The sequence below is a fragment of the Chaetodon auriga genome, chromosome 6, assembly GCF_051107435.1.
Source record: "Chaetodon auriga isolate fChaAug3 chromosome 6, fChaAug3.hap1, whole genome shotgun sequence".
Taxonomy (NCBI): Eukaryota; Metazoa; Chordata; class Actinopteri; order Chaetodontiformes; family Chaetodontidae; genus Chaetodon; species Chaetodon auriga.
The window spans coordinates 22,180,412-22,195,284 of NC_135079.1; the positions used below are offsets into that span (position 1 = coordinate 22,180,412).

General features: G+C 42.2%; 1 protein-coding gene across 4 annotated transcripts in view; it reads right to left on the minus strand.

Annotated features, from left to right (window-relative positions):
• Positions 1-14,389, minus strand: part of cbfb (core-binding factor subunit beta) — a 36,898-nt gene extending 22,509 nt beyond the window's left edge. For all 4 annotated transcript variants that reach the window (XM_076734146.1, XM_076734145.1, XM_076734148.1 and 1 more), the window contains exons 1-3: positions 13,981-14,389; positions 13,268-13,354; positions 7,300-7,416 (exon numbers count right to left, since the gene is read on the minus strand). In XM_076734146.1, coding sequence (XP_076590261.1) covers positions 7,300-7,416; positions 13,268-13,354; positions 13,981-14,058 — 282 coding nt within the window. In that variant the 5' untranslated portion in view covers positions 14,059-14,389. The remainder of the gene's footprint in view (positions 1-7,299; positions 7,417-13,267; positions 13,355-13,980) is intronic.
• Positions 14,390-14,873: the final 484 nt, after the last annotated feature.

Sequence of the window (14,873 nt, forward strand, 5' to 3'; positions counted from 1 at the left end):
CCCCACCAGAGACCCGGCCAAGCTGCCAGAGGGAGTCACCCAGCCTCCCCGCCCCTCGAGCCAGCACAGACCGGCCCCACATCCCATCGTCCTCAGACAGCAAAAAGTAATAACAATACTATAAATCAATGAGAGGAATACAAAGAACCACAGTAATATGTGAATATATGAATGAGTAATACAACAGAGAGGGGGTTTAAATATCAAGAAGAAAAAAATAAAAAACTTCAGGTCCTCGACCATCTAACCAACAGTATTAATAATAGCATTAATAGAAATGATGGTGATTGATAGTGATAATAAACCAAATAATAATGTATTTGATTATATGTTTGTATGTGTAATGGCAGATATGTGTGTGTGTGTGTGTGTGTGTGTGTGTGTGTGTGTGTGTGTGTTTGTTTGTGTGTGTGAATGATGGAGAGCATGTTTGCTGTGAATGGTGGACAGGCAAAAGGAAGTGACTAATACCTGTGGTCGTGTTTTGGTTTTCTTTATGTTCTGTTTTGAGTTCAGAAAGTATTCCAGCTTTCATTAAAGACTGATACGTTGTTTTTTTATGTAGGCTGTTGTGTTCTGTCAGTAGATTGATCCAATGAGTGATACGATTTTGTAAATTTTCAGTTTTGACAGATTATTTTTGGAGCCATGCTGAGAGAGATGAGTGATGGGTTTTGTGTTTCAGTGGGAGGGTGACTTGTATAATATCTCCCAGTGAGCAAAGCAATGGGAACAATGGGATTCTGCAGCCCAGTGAAGTGAAGAGATTCTCAGTTCCTGCTATGCAAAGACACTGAACTGGTTGGCATGGACAAGTGGCATGACCACAATCGTCTGTGCTGCCCAGAGTGTATTGTGGACAAATGTCTGTCAGTCAGTCCCATTTTAACAAGTTTAAACAAGTTTTTTATTGCAAAAGTTGCACATTTGTATTAGTGGTCATGCACAAGATGTTTTTATAGGCAGAAATCAGGGCTGGGAGTCCAGTCATTTTCCTATTTAGTGTTATGGGCGAATCTGAGATGAATCTAAGTTCAGAGATGACTTTTTTTTTCTGTTTTGTGATTTTCCTGACCTTACGGGGTTGCAGTGTGCTGCTGGTCCTGTTCATTTTGGATTTAACTGTGGATTTGAACTGTTGGGAGTGGAGGAGCTGGTCTCTCCCAACACGTCTGGATTAGTGTGTTGAATGATATGAATTGGTTGTGTTGGAATAAGTGATGGAGGTGAGAGATTCCCCTTTCTTGCCATGATGGAAAGTCGACAGGGGTGTTGTGCAATCCCATGATGAATGGTGTTAGTGATGATTCAGTGATTTTATGGGTTTTCCACCAGGCTGCCAGAGATGAGGAGATTGTGTTGTTCTTGTAATAATCCAGTTTCTTTGATTGATTGTACAATAACAATTACAAACTACTTCTTTAGTTAGTTGTTTTCATTCTTTCCTTATTATTACCTATTGTATTTGTCTTCTCTCTCATACACATAATCATACATATAAACACAGGTGCCATCTTTAATTGATTTCTGCTGAAACACTCATGTAATTACACTCATTTAAATCACAGTAGCTGCATGATGTTTGTTATTATCAGCATTATTGTAACTATTTCATCCTTGTTTTTTTTATTTTATATATACATCACGCCAAGTTCTGTACATCACCCTGTTCTCCCTCTGCCTGTCTTTGTATATTTCATTCCAATTTCTATCATTGTTGTATCTGTGAAGTCACTACTGTTTGTTTTTGCATAAAAAGGAAAAGGAAAAAAAAAAAAAAAGAATGTGGTGCTTTCCAGAGACTGGACTGGAGCTACAGATGTGGGAGGATCAGAGGAGCCACCACATCATAATCTGCTATAGTCTATAAACCAGAACATCTTGGACCTATTATACTGAAGAATCTGGCTGTAGCACTGAATGCCTTGGACGTGCACACCTTCTACTGTACAACTTCTGTGAATCCTGTTTTATTGACCAGATAAGAGTAAAAAGATTTTTGGATTTTTTAAGTTTTTTTTTCAGCTGGCCAGATGTGCCATATTTCTTTAAATTCAATTTTTTTCAGAATTTGAACTTCAGTATATGTAAAAGTATAAAAATAACCGTATCTAATGTGGGATGAAGGTTCCACAAAGAGGAAGTAGGAAATAAAAGTTGAGGAGTGACCTCTTGTAGTATTACAGGGCCAATGTTGAGTATTTTTGAAGAAAACGCTCTATAGCCATGCCAGCAGCTCTGTGAGGCTGCACAGCGGTGCTCTGAGCTAAATGCTACTGACAGCTTGCTGACATGCTCACAAACACTGCAACATGTTGATGTTTAGCAGGTGTAATCTTTACCATGTTCACCATATTAGTTTAGTGTGTCAGCAAGCTAACATTTGTGATGACGATGTCATCAGTTTCACAGGTTTTAAGTCCTTAACCAAAGTATTGGACAAATGCAAATTTTGACCTGATGATGGTGTTGGATGAGAAGCCGGGGCATTATCACATTTTTTAAAACTCATTCTGAGAGGAACATGAATGTCTGTGCCAAAAGTCTGGGTGCTAAAAGTAAAAAAATAAAGAGGCTGGATCCATGCAGGGAATAGTTTGAGTATGAATGAAGCTCGACACACGTGTGTTTCTGTGAGCTCCTCCCTGACAGTCCACCCTCCTCCATCATGTAGCTGACAGATACTCATCTGCTTCTCATTTAGTCCCCCCAACAACCACTAATCTGTCTGTCTCTTTCTGCCTCTTTTCACTCTTTTCTCTCTGCTTTGGGTTTTGTTTACTGTTCATATGTTTGTGTGTTTTTTTGCGTGCAGATACGTGTGTGTAAGGCTTAGCACAAAGTCTGGCGCCACCAACTCATCAGCATGCAGGGGTAGTGCGCAAACACACTTACTAGTGTGCACCAGCATGCATGTACGCACACACACACACACACACACACACACACACACACATAGAGAAACAACCTTCAACAGAGAATCTTGCAGAGTAATTCCTGTGGTTTCAACCTCATTTAAAGTCACATCCTCAGATATGATTTTTCCACCAGCTAACGGTTGGTACTGGAGCCAGTTTCCAGTTTCAGAACCAAATCTCAAGTTCCAAGTGATTTCATGACCCAAAAAATAGTTTGGGGCCAGAAAAGAAGGGCTTGTTGAGGCTTCTTCACCCTGACACTTGAGTAAAATGTAATGGGAGTGTAATGAAAATGAGCAGCAACTCGTGTTGTGCCGCTGTCATGTTAATCAGTTGAACATGTTTCACCGGCAGCGCTCCACACTCGAGTATACTGCAACATTGTTTTGCTCATGGCTGGAAAACTTGACAGTTCCACACAGCCAGTAAAAGAGACAAACATAAATCTTTAAAAAGTGACAAACACACACACACGCACGCAGTGGAGATGGTTAGGCAAGCTGGAGGGACAGAGCACAGGACAGGAAGGAAGGAAAGACCAGTATCTGTTTTACCTAAAGGACAGAAGCAGTTTCTTCACACAAAGGAAACCACAAACAAAACTATGGAAACATTCAAAACAAGTAAATTCAAAACATTTGGCAGCAAGAGGGACACGTATGTCAAGGACCACAGGCGGGGCAGGGAGTTGAGGTAGAGTCACAGAGAGCTATATTTGAAAGGAAAATGTTTTTCAGTGATGATAAAAGTGACGTGCTAAAGAGCGCGGTGCAGTGTCGGGCTACAGTATGAATTTCAGGAAAAAGTTCAAAATCACTACAAGACAAATAATCCAATTTCTGTGTGTTCAATATACATGATAATATGAACACAGAGGTGATAATATTGTCAGCCAATTACATAGTGTACATATCACAAATATACCTCCTGTGCAGTGCAGACAGTAAACATCTGCTTACTTGTAAATGAAGTATGTCTGTAGCCGTCTTTCATGTAGTCTTTTGTTTTTCTGAAAACTGACCACATATATGTCATTAAATCTGCGTATGTTCATTAAAGAGGATGACAGTATGTTCAACCCCACTGACCAGGAGGTCATTACAAACTCATGCTGTGTAGTCATGCATTGTTAAAGCATGTAGAAATGTATTTTAAATTCTACTGGAGAGTCCACTAAATACGTCAAGCTGAATTCAAATGATGCACAGCACAGCCGCAGTATCTCCCTTTGATTGGAATTAAGCTGCTTTTTCCAGCCTTAAAGTTAATTAAGGGGAAAAAATAGAAAACTGCATGTGGACCTAAAAGGTCTAAAAATCAGTCAACGAGCACCCGAAACAGACATTTCTCCTGTTTCTCATGCTTTCGTTTTTAAGCAGGCAGCCAAAAAAGTTCTTTGTCCAACAAAGGCCTTCATTCTGTTCAACTGGTCACCAGACCCATGCCTGACTTCTAATGCAAAACGCATCAGAGTTAGCCCACATGGACAAGTCCAGTTCTGGGTTCCACACGGATGCAGAGTTAGTAACACAGGGCACACCACCATCAGCCAGCGTGGGAACAGTTCTATCCTGTTTTTGAGCTACAAGGTTCATTTTACAGCGTTTCTGTTGCCTTAAAGGCTGCTGATGCTACAATTCATGTGTAGGGCTGGGCTCACGCTTGCAAGGAGGTTAGCTGCTAATGCTAAAATTAACCTCGTCCACAGCTGGCTCCCATTAGCCTGCAACGACACTGAGGGCCTGTACTTCTACTCTTTCTGTCTTTCAAAAACACACACACACACACACACACACACACACACACACACACTATTATTTTGCCAAGTTTAACCTGGCTGTGCTACCCTTTTGGTTTGGCACCATCTGTGTTTGGAAATGAAGGCGGGAGAGAGGGAGGGAATGGAGGGGGAGAGCGGATGGAGGGAGGACGGGAGCGAGCGAAGGAGGGGAGGTTAAAAGGGGGGAGTGGGGGATGTACGCAAAAAACATAAGGAATGGAAAGAGGGAAGAGGGGAGGGAAGGAGGAGCAGCGTTCATATAAAATGCCACAAGAATAACAAACACAGGAAAAAGAAGGGAAGCTGAAAATATGGAGGGAAAAGTAATAAAAGCAAAGGAAGAGGGGCAAAAAACAGTAACCCGGTACCTCAGTCTGAATCTACTGGTCCACCCTGACTCACACATAGTACTTTTTACCATTTATTCACATTTATGCTCAGTGTTACTCTATACTGCAATCGCCCACTGATCTCTTTAATTTAAACGTTTTTCAGAAAGAAACATGTCTGGCATAAAATAAATAATTCTGATTTTTAACTGATTTTTTTTCAACTGCTTCAGGTTCTATGGATCATTTTGGAAGCAATTAATAAAAAACTACTGCAGGAGAAATAAGCATCACCTTGCACCAGACGTGCGTACGTGTTTGTGTGTGTAGTTTCGCTGTGACAGTAATTAAGAGAAGAAGTTGCAACGTACACAAGATCTCTGCCTTGGCCTGACAGTTGTATTCCACAGGGAGGTCCGGCAGGAATCCGAGGGCGGGGTGTGTGTGTGTGTTTTTCTTTGTGTGTGTGTGTGTGTGTGTGTGTATGTGTGTGTGAGTGTGTGACAGCCGTTATCGTGGTAGAGCAACGCGGCAGAAAGCGTACACTCAGTACACAATTAAAGGCTGAGCACTTTACTCTAAAACAACACTCTAAAACAGTATCTCTTTCTACTGTACATTGTACTCAGGAAACCACATTCTGCGCTCGCCTCTCTTTTTTACACAAGCGGAATATAAATGAATATTACATAAAAGTAAAGACTGAAACCTTATACTTGTGTCTTCTGTTGGAGCTGCATGAAAGGAGCATTTCAGCGATCTGGAGTGACTTACTGTGAGTCGCTATGCTGGCATATCGTGACTTACGTTTCTCAGTTTAAAAGATGACTATGGTTGAAAAGAGTAGACTGTCAGCGGGTTTTTCTGGGTCCTCTGACATGTGTGAGTGAGTGTGTGTGTGTGTGTGTGTGTGTGTGTCCTACAGAACCACTCTGAAACTGCTTTACATTGACGACTCCTGGCCTCATTAAAACTTCATAGATCTGTGAGCACCGCTGAGGTGACAAAGGAGTAGGTATCGTCTTACACACACACACACGCACACACACACACACACACAAGCAACCACAAACTCTGTTGCTGCCATACACATGCGTACTGTCTCCTTCTTTCTTTGTCTGACGCACACGCACCACATCAGAAATTCTTCTTCTGGAAAATGCCTGACGCCCATCAACAGAAGAACACACACACACACGCACACGCACACGCACGCGCACACTGTTCCCAAGCATCAGGGCACTTGTGTTAAATAATTAACAGTGTGAGATTAGTCCGTCAGCCTTGGGGCATGGAGGTCCATCGATTCCCCAGAATGCATTTTTAATGAGCCGCCAGCAAGCATTCATTTCAGCTAGCCAGTGTCCGTGGAGGACCTGACACACACACACACACAAAGTCCAGGCTTTGCGCCAAGGGAGACAATTAACATACACATAAACACAACAGCAGCAGCAGCAGCTCAGCATTGTACAGCACAGTGGATATCACCTTGACGACAGCAGCAAAGCAGCATCTTCTGAGCTCTTTAAGTTGTTTAACTTTGATCGTGATCAGGCACAAGCGCAACTGAGCTAATAGTGTTTTTCATCAACGTACTGTTGTGTGACAAGAAGCTCAGCAGTGATTTCCCCTCTGCGACCAGGACCACCACATTTTAGAGTATGTTTGGTGGATGGTAAGAGGCAGCGGGGATCAGCAATAAACACCCAGCACACACTGGTAACTTCACAGAACAGGAAGCTGATTACAAAAAGATCCCTTCGTTTTGTCTTTGTGGGCCTGTGTCCAACCTGACACACGAATCAATCTGCTCTGCCGACGGTCAGGAGGATGAAAGTCAACGGTTGCATTCATAATTTGACATGAGGTTTTGGTGAGGACGTCTGGGCTGATGTTTTCATTTCATAAAATAAAAGAGGAACAGAAAGCAAAAGAGCCGACAGAGACCCATGTGTTTCTCCAAAAGCTGTTTTTTTTTTAGCGACAGTTTCACATCGTGTGAAAACAGGGTTGGATGAATCAAGTGCAGTCATGTGGAAACATGAGAAAAAGTGATGCTGAAAAACCTGATGTTGAAAGAAGAGATTTCATCAGCAGTTGTTTTGGTCCAGATCTGGGCGCCAGATGCAAAGTTAGAGTGTTTTCCGGTCTCTGTGCTACAGCTGAGACCATGTGACATTTAGAACAGGTGAAGGGCAAAAGAGAGAAGTGTACGCATGTGTGTGTGTGTGTTTGAGGAAGTGGGTGGTATATCTTGCACTTGTCCTACCTTTCCTGTCTCTCTCTCAAAGTCGACATACTCCCTTGTGGGAACCTGCCTCTGATCTCCGTGCAGGTTGGCTGGGAAGAACTGGAGAGAGAGGTTGGTACCTGTAGCTACAAAGGCCTGGAGAGAGAGAGAGAGAGAGAGAGAGAGAGAGAGAGAGAGAGAGAGAGAGAGAGAGGATAAAGTTAAAGACAATCTTCAAGAAAAAGAATTAAAGCTGCATTAAGTGATTTCACAGGCAGCTCTGACGAGCCACTGATCATTGATCATCATTAGCAAACAGCAGACGCAGACTTTGGTCTCTACCAACCCCTGAGATAAATATGTGTCTCTTCACCCGCCACTTGCCTCTTTGGGCTCTTGCTGTTTCAGGGCACAGTTGCTTGTTAACGGGAAACTGCTGCTCACAGTTTCATATGGTAGTACGGTAGTTGACGAGAGCTGTGAGACTCAAATACAGTTTATGTACGGTTGGAGAACTGAAACAGTGAAGTACAAGAGGCTGCGAGAGAAGGGTGTGATTTATTGGGTTCAGCACTACCAACGAGCCCCTCACATTACATTTTATTAATGGTAAAAGTGCACTCCATTGATTTCACATGTCAAAGTCAGTTTGCTATGATGGGGAATATCAAACAGCCTGTAGAAAGAGCTGATTAATGTCTTCTGTGGTTCTCGGGGAGCTTTGACAAGTCTGAGAAAATCTCTCAAGAGACATCACGCACTTCACCCAAGGGAGGACACATTTACAGGAGAAATGACACAAAGTGTTAAAAACTGGAGGTGTGGAGCTTGAAAGACGTGGGTGCTTACCAGGCAGGGAAAGCGCGTCACTGAGCTTTCTTTTCAGGGCTGCATCTCACAATTATTCTCATATCAATGAATCTGCCAATTATTGTTTTAATTACATTCCAGGAAATGTCCACCCCAGAGCCCCTCGTGACGCTTTATAATGGACCAACAGTCCGAGACTTAAAAAAGTTCAGTTGACAAGCAGAGAATTATTTATATTTTTCTTTTGGCTTTATTTTATTTTTAATTTAAAAAATAAAAATCAAGACTGAAAACACTTGCGGATTCATTTTCTGTCAGTCAACTCATCGTTGCAGCTGTAAGAAATCCTGGAGCAGCCCTCTAAAATCACAGGTACAACTTACAGCACAACAGATTCAGACGCATTTCTATCTCAGATTAAGATTCTGAAATACTGATTTTAAGAATATGCAGTGATGACAGCTTCATAGCAATGATCCCAGAGGGGCTGCGCATAAGTTGAACAGCAGAATGTTTGAATAAGTTCAAATGTCTTATTTTGGGTCAAAGCCTGGAAGAGTTTCAGTTGATCGATGGCATCAGAGTTTGTCTCCGTCTCTCCGTTTCTTCTCAGTCCAACCGCTCTCCTCTCAGAACAAAAGCACAAAGTGAACCACTGGCTCGCTTCCCTCACACATACAGTCACACCATACTTCAGCTCTCCTCAGTTTGGATTGCTGGAAAAAGGCTTCTTGCACTAATGGGAGTCACTGCTATCACAATAAGACCGTACATGCACGTGCACGCACACACGCACACACACAGACACACTTATACCCACATGCATACAGAAACACAAATAAAATGAAAATCAATAGAATGCATTTCTGTTGCAGTCAGAAAGCAATGAATTAGAGAGAGGCAGAAAATCAAGTTAGAGAATGTCTGTTTTTTATGTGTAACTGCGTTTGTGTGTGTGTGTGTGTGTGTGTGTGTGTGTGTGTGTGATGTGCTGTGTTTGCTGAGACAGATCAATACTAAGGGCATTAGGGCTGCGACTGAGCTGGAAGCGTATGAATTATGCACCCTGTCAAATCTGTCCCTCATCAGAGAGCGAGAGAATGAGGAAGGAAAAGTGACTGAAGGAGAAGAAGGAGAGAACAACAGTGAGGGGAGGAGAGAGAAATAAAGCGAGGAGGGAGCTGAAAATGACTAAGTGTGTAAGTGGACACACAAAGAGAAAAAAAAAAAAAAAAACGCCTCTCATACACACACGTACACACACACTCACAGAACCGAGAGCTCAAAGAACACCCGAGTCATCATTTCTGCTGTATTTGAAGTATTGGATTACAACCATCTGATACTCATTTGCTGCCTACTACTGCGGGAGAAAAAAAGAGGGAAGGAGAGGCAGAGAGGAGAGAGATGGAGGGAAACCGAGAGACAAAGGAGGACAACGATAAAGAGAGGGAGAAAGACAAATGGAGGAAATGAGAAAGAGGAAGAGAAATGGAGGGAAAAGGAAGAATGGTGGTAAAGACAGTGTGATGAATGTAAAGAAAGTCACACGGAGAGAGAGAGAGAGAGAGGAAATGGACGAGAGATGAAGAAGGAGAAAGACAAAGAAGAAGAGAGCAAAGGGAGTGAACAGACAGAGAAAGAGAGAGATGGGAGAGGAGCTGGAAGAGAGACGAGCGCAGCATGAAAATCAATAGTCGTTGAGAAAGACTCATCTCTAATGAGCTGAGCTGAAGATAATTTACTTTGAATTATTGTCCCATTTATCAGATCAATCCTGATCATTTTAGAGTGTGTGTGTGTGTGTGTGTGTGTGTGTGTGTGTGTGTGATGTTTTAGAATTCCTAGAAATACACAGCTGCCTAATTGAATTGTTACAGGACATGTATATTGTAAAAATAATGTAATAAAATAAACATTTTTAAAACAAAGTCAAATTAGAAGTTTGCATGCATTGCTTTTTGACGTGATGACATGACTTTTTTTTATTATTGTTTAAATATTGGACGTTATGTAATTATCTGTACGACACACACAATATATAAAAGCATCAAATTTTATTTCTTCCCTTAAAAAGGAATAAAGCTGAGAAAAAACTAATTTGACAGTTATACTACGAGCAGCTGGAAAACATTAACTTGAGACTGCACATATACAGTATATAGAACGGAGGGCTTGTCTCTTCAACAGGCCTTTTATTTATTTACTAAACCAGCTTCTTCTGTGAATAACAATTTGTTTTTTAACTGGCTTGTAAGATGAATACTACATTTAAGAAATGTTCGAATTATTAGAAGAATTTTAGTAGTTTTTAGTAATTAGTCAGTCTGGAATGAATTAGACAAAAGAAAGCACTGTGTGAAGGGATACATTAAGATCCTGAACAATCCACTCTCAGTCTTTGTGCACGTGAGGCTTCAAGTTTCCACTTCTCACTTGAATAAATTACATATTGGACTTCCAAACTACTTGTACTGTCATTATGTACATGTGTGGAACTCAGATTTCCAGGTAAAATATGGACCATTTTTGGATTAAAACATCAAATAACAACTAGACCTCTGTTCTAAATTTTGTTGGGTTGTGTGCTTACGTGATCCCAAATGTTTCCTACATGTTCAGACCCAGAGAAATATGTAATTTTATTCATTTGGTCACCTGTCAGCGGCGTCATATCCTCTCTAGACTGAACTTACAATTACAATTTACAATTTACAACTTCCAGGGAAACGTGGCAAACACCGGACAATACTTCAGAGTGAATAAACCGTTAATACATCTCCGACTTCACCACCTCACTAAACTATGTCTTTTGTTATTTAGAGACCCCGGGTGGCAGAAATCACTCACTCTGCATTTAAGTACAGAGAATCTTTGGCTCTCATAGAACATCATAGAAAATCAATCAGGCAGTGCAGGGTCAGCATCCAGTATGGTCCCAGTACACTTTACACTAGCATAAAATACACTGCAGACAAATAAAGCCATAAAAATTCAAATAAAACAACCTCATGAAAACATCCAAGCGCTTGAAAAGGAGATGACTTAATAAGTTAGAAGTTCCAGGGAGGCTGTAATGAAGTGCACGAAGGCGAGTTCTCAGCCTTGATTTAAAGTCTCTCCAGAGATAAAGGGCGCAGTGGACAAATGCTCTGAGGCCAACAGATTTTTTCCTTGTGACGATCAGTAATCAAAACACATAAACTGAACATCAACCTCGTAAATTATCCACAGTTTACAGTTTTTGTTTTCTGTCTTATCTATATATATAAAAAAAGCGGTCCCCGACGGCACGTTCGAGCCTCATTGTGTCAGATAGTTGTTCGCACTGACCATGAAAATAGCAGGAGGTCTTTAGCGCCGTCTGGCCGATAGATAAATCAGCGACATGATGTCACACCTGCCATCAAACCGTTAAAAACACGGCCATCAATTTTCACAGCAGAAGAGGCTTATAAATACAGTGAGGACAGACAGACAGATGGATGCATCATGCCCCCCCTGCCCCCCCCCCCCCCCGCCACGCTGAGCCCCCCATCATGATGACAACATGTTTGTGAAAAATACCTCCAGGATGACTAAGACAGCACAAGTTGCTAAAGGATTTTCACCTGGCTTCACCTTTTGTTGAAGACATGGTTCAACAGACAGTTTTAAACAGAGCTGACACTGCGGAGCGTGGAGTAATTACATAATGACAATATGAATGTGCCCTTACTTGCTTTTAAGTTATAAACGGCTCGTCACTGCGCTGCACCCAGTGTTTTGAAAAGAAAAGAAAAGTAACGTGCAGACGTGTTGAGTTCATGAAGGACATTTATCTCCCGGCTGGATTCAGCCTGCAGATTGAGATTTTAAACCTGCGGTGAACATATAAAACAAGACGCACTGTGAAACGGTAAATTATGCCACCCAACAGAATAGAAATGTGCTGCCACCTACAACGTTATAATCACATGAATAATCCAGTAACATAATCTATAATTAGATTATCTGACAAAGGCTATTTTGGCTGCATGCAGTTGTACTTTTACTTTTACTCTTTCAGTAAATTGTCAGATTTTGAATGCAGGACTTTCACTTGTACTGTGATTCTGTGATACAGACAATTCATTAGGCACGAGGGTTCAGTAGGAGCTCACTTCAGCCCATTTGCTTTTGAGAGGCAGCCATCTCAAAATTGGACAACTGATCAGCTGCATTTGAAGACGTGGCCCGCGAGAAGCGCGCTTTGGAAATGGAGGGAGGCAGATCTGGCGCAGCGACACTCTTTCACTGTGACACTGTGGCCACAAACTACCTCCTACTGCAATAATTAGCCGCCGGCTGCTCCTCCATAAATGAAAATGAGGAGAAACACCTTTCAGTGGAATCCAACGCAACACCACAACTAACAACAGAGCATAGACCGAAATCAAGACAAAAACAACTCAAGTCTAAACATCACGAGGCCTCCGACCGTCCAAAACCCCAAAGACACTCAGTTTACAATCACATCAGACAAAGAAAAGCAGTAAATCCTCACATCTGAGAGGCTGAAACTGGCAATGTTTGCCATTTTTTGACCGATTAACACTTAATTATTTATCAAAATATTTCTTAATTCATTTTTTGTTGGTTAACTAATTGATTACACTCGACAAAAGGAGCACAGTCATATTTGAAGCAGGGCTGTGCTGCATTACTGGACATCATGCGTTTTCTATTTCTCTGTTCTCTCACTGTCCATCAGCTTCATTCACTACATGTTTACTGTAGATACCAAAATTAGACATGACAGGTGATATTTACTTAGGTGACTGATTTTAGGCCCCAAATTACAGCCCTAGCAGTGTTTATTGTAACCATGACTTGTCTGTGTGATAACATGCGTTAATGAGAGCTTCTGACACAACAATGACTGCAGCTGCAGGAGTCAGAGGGAGGAAGTCTGTCAGTGAAGTTAACCTGGTGGGTCTACATGTCTGATAACACGTCTCCTTCCTCGTACGGGGACACATCAACACACAAACGTATGTGACTGCAGAAAGTGAACTAATCTCTGTGTTCTCATAATAAGAGGTCATTTGTCTCCAAACACGGAGACAACCTTGAGATGAACGCTGATGTGTGCACACGCAGTTTGTCGATTTCTTATCTGTTTTTTCAAGCAGAAGACAAAGGACACAAGAATATATTCGGTTGGTTTTTCACTCACTACTTCTGAGCGTCCGTCCCTGCAGGCGTTCTGGAAGCGAGCTTGTCTCTCCTCGTGGGGCCGGTCCCTGAACCCAGTGTACTTAATCTACAATGAAAAGAAAACACAAACTGTGAGCAACATGCACATCTATGCTCTCATGTGTACTGTTACAGTCTGAGTATACGTCATGTGTTTGATTTGGGACAGAAAGCCCTCCAAATGGGGCTGTTTGATGGTGAATGGTGATGCTTGTTGGCCTCGGTAGGCTGTAATTTGAAGAGAAGCCACAGGAATTTCGATTTAAGGCAAAATGCATCATTCTTGGGTTCTGCTCTTAATAACGAATAAAAAGATCTATTCAAACAGGCGAAGAGGGAAAAGTACAAGCTTCTTTGTAGATTAATTTAAGCAGAAAATAAACAAAAACAGCAAGAGAAAAACAGGAGTAAAAGTCTAAAAAAAAAATCAGTTTCATTGAATTTCAGCAAGGCAGAGATACATGAGAAACAACTCACTGCTGTACTCCTCTGCTCTCTATCACTCTTTTGCTTTGGGGGGGTGGGGGGGTTAGTTTCTCCCTCTGAAGTTACTGAATGAAATGAAGGAACCTGCATGAAGTTTCACACGAGTGGAGCCAGCATGCCCTCCTCCACTAACGAGCCTGCTTTCTCTCTTTATTTCCGCCGTCTAACAGAATGGAGCCAGTGTGCGGAGGCACGGCGCGCACTCACCTCACACTCCCTGCTCAACTTGCGGAAAAACTCCTCATTCTCAAACTTGCTCCTCTGGTCCGGGACTACCCTCGGCATCTTCTCCAACACTTTCCGGCCTGTCGAGACTCACTGTGAAGCCCTTTAGAAAAGCTGTTCCCGCAGAGGAAAAGTTCAGCTGCGTGCGTCTGGCCGTCCGTCCCTCACTCTGCCTCTCTCTTACTCACTTCTCTTCCGTGTCTGTGTGTTTTTTTCTTCCCTGTGTGGAGCAATGTGCTCTCTGCCGCTGGCCTCTCACTCTCTGACTGCCGCTCTCACTGAGATGATCTGCGGCTCCTGCGCTCCGGGTCGCCTCTGGCTCCAAATGGCTCCTATTAAGTGACCCACCGCGATAGATAAAGCTCAATTTGACCGTGTGGCTCTCTCTCTCTCTCTCTCTCTCTCTCTCTCTCTCTCTCTCTCTCTCTCTCTCTCTCTCTCTCTCTCAAACGAGCGCTCTCTGTCTGCGTTTCCAGCCTACCTGCAACTTTCAAGTGCTCCTCCCAAGTCGGCTAAACCTGCCGATTACTCGCGCACTCAAGAGATTTGGGACACAAATAATGCGCAAAGCATAAGGGATTAAGTGAATATAGACTATGGAAGCGATTTTAATTAAGAGTCGTGAATCATATGGCCAAGAGCTGGGTTTTTTTTGTGCTCTGGTGCCAGAGGAGGAAATATCTGCTTGGCATGCAGCCTGATTTACATTTTTATCTATGCATCATCATCAAAAGTGGCAGCTGTTACCGCATGATTCAGCAAAACAAATAGATGGATGAAATTCTTGCTGCTGCAGTAGCCTTAGAGAAGCCTTAATGTTATGGCTAGAACACATAGAGATGGAAAAAATTACACAATAATTAGGAACATGCAGA